Below are 2,185 nucleotides of genomic sequence, written 5' to 3'. Positions count from 1 at the left end.
TATTTTTAGTAGAGACGCAGTTTCACTGTGTTAGCCAGGATGGTCTCGATCTCCTGACCTTGTGATCCACCCACCTTGGCCTACCAAAGTGCTGAGATTACAGGCATGAGCCACTGCATCTGGCCAGAGATTTTTAAAGAATATATAATTCAATGGAATACCTCACCGTACTTCATTTATTATAATAGACATATCCTCAGATGCAAAGTGAGACCAGTGCCAAAAAGTTTTGGTTTCTTGGGAGTTCTAGTTCTCCACTGGATATGATGGGGGGTGGTGGTGAGACTACATGAGATTAGATATACAAAATATTTAGTGCTCTGTATGCCACATGTTAAGAATGCATTAAGTGCTTGGCAGGGTGCAGTGGCTCACACCTGTAATCTCAGCACTTTGGGAGGCCAGAGCAGGTGGATTGCCTGAGGTCAGGAGTTCGAGACCAGCCTGGCCAACATGGTGAAACTATCTCTACTAAAAGTACAGAAATTAGCCGGGCATGGCAGCACATGCCTGTAATCCCAGCTACTCAGGAGGCCGAGGCAGGAGAATTGCTTGAATCCCGTATGCGGAGGTTGCAGTGAGCTGAGATCATGCCACTGCATTCCAGCCTGGGCAACAGAGCAAGAGTCAATAAATAAATAAAAAAATAAATAAAAGAATGCATTAAGTTGCATTAAGTGCCGACTACCATGATCCTTTCTTTATAAACCATCAAATGCACGTTTGCATCTAGGACGAAAGAACCCCAGTAGACATTCAAACCACTAACAGGGATGACTGCATGGTTGTGAGACTGAAGATTGATTTTTGCTCACTGAGCTCTTTTACTTTTTCCACAGTCTGTTTAATGACGGGATATTCCTATTCAATAGAAACATTTCCACAAAGGGTGAAGACATTTGAGCCCCAGAGGGAAAGAGATTAAGAGACAAGCACTCTCCCTTCTCCATATAGATAAATAACTGAAGATGAACTTAGGGCAAGATGCCTTCCTCTGAGGAACGGACAATGTTTAGGGACCAAGGGTGACTCAGAACTCATGGTTCCTCCCATGAGGCTCCACTGGCCCTTCCCATGCTCACCGTGGTGTTCACACCTCAACTTACCTAGGGTGCCATCAGAAAAATGAGTGTCAGAGCTCACCCTGAAAGCAGTTTTTGGTTCCAGTCTCCCTGCTCCTATCTCTTGACCTTTCAGGAACTCCAGACCCCCGTATGACAGAGTTGACCCAACACCCATGGGAAACTCACTCCAGGTCCTGGAGATGACAAGATGGTTCTCTCATGACCTCGCACAGAAGCTTCATGCCGTTGTCTTCCACAGGGTTCACGCTAAGGCTCAGGTGCGTCAGCCACGCGTTACCCATCAGCGCAAGTGCAAGAAAACCACAGCCAGCCGTGTCCAGGTTGCACCGATTCAGCCTGTGGGCGCACACACGGGAAAGAAGATCAGGACACTCATTCTCCGGCATGACCTCAAGTGAGCTGCTGCTCTCCTCCCAGCTCCAGTCTGCTTCTGTGTAGGAAGGGGTCATAATTGTTTTCTTTTTCTTTTCTTTTTTTGAGGAGTCTTGCTCTGTCACCCAGGCTGGAGTGCAGTGGGGCAAGCTCTCAGTTCACCACAGCCTCCGCCTCCTGGGCACAAGCGATTCTGCTGTCTCAGCCTCCCGAGTAGCTGGGATTACAGGCATGGGCCACCACGCCTGGCTAATTTTTGTATTTTTAGTAGAGTTGGGATTTTACGATATTGATCAGGATGGTCTCGAACTCCCGACCTTGTGATCCACCCCACCTCGGCCTACCCAAAGTGCTGGGATTACAGGTGTGAGCCACTGTGCCCGGCCAGGTTTAAGACCTTCCCTCTGACAGAACCTGCCCAAATAAGGAGGAACCAGAAAACCAACTCTGGTAATACGACAAAACAAGGCTGTTTAACCTCCCCCCAAAATCACACTAGTTCACCAGCAATGGATCCAAACCAAGAAGATATCCTTGATTTTCCTGAAAAAGAATTCAAGAGGTTAGTTATTAAGCTAATCGGGGAGCGATTAGAGAACTGTGAAGCCTAATGCAAGGAAATCCGAAATATGATACAAGCGAAGGGAGAAATATTTAAGGAAATAGCTTAAAGAAAAAACAAAAAATCAGGAAACTTCGGACAAATTTTTTTTTTTTTTTTTTTTTTT

At 46.3% G+C, this 2,185-nt stretch overlaps 1 protein-coding gene across 1 annotated transcript in view; it reads right to left on the bottom strand.

The window, feature by feature from the left end:
• The window catches only part of NLRP5 (NLR family, pyrin domain containing 5), an 87,997-nt gene that overhangs the window by 20,163 nt on the left and 65,649 nt on the right, over positions 1 to 2,185 (bottom strand). The window contains 1 exon segment of the mRNA XM_011997035.1: positions 1,251 to 1,421. Coding sequence (XP_011852425.1) covers positions 1,251 to 1,421 — 171 coding nt within the window.

Source organism: Mandrillus leucophaeus, unplaced genomic scaffold, assembly GCF_000951045.1.
Source record: "Mandrillus leucophaeus isolate KB7577 unplaced genomic scaffold, Mleu.le_1.0 Scaffold53, whole genome shotgun sequence".
Taxonomy (NCBI): domain Eukaryota; kingdom Metazoa; phylum Chordata; class Mammalia; order Primates; family Cercopithecidae; genus Mandrillus; species Mandrillus leucophaeus.
This window is presented reverse-complemented; position numbering and strand designations above follow the sequence as displayed.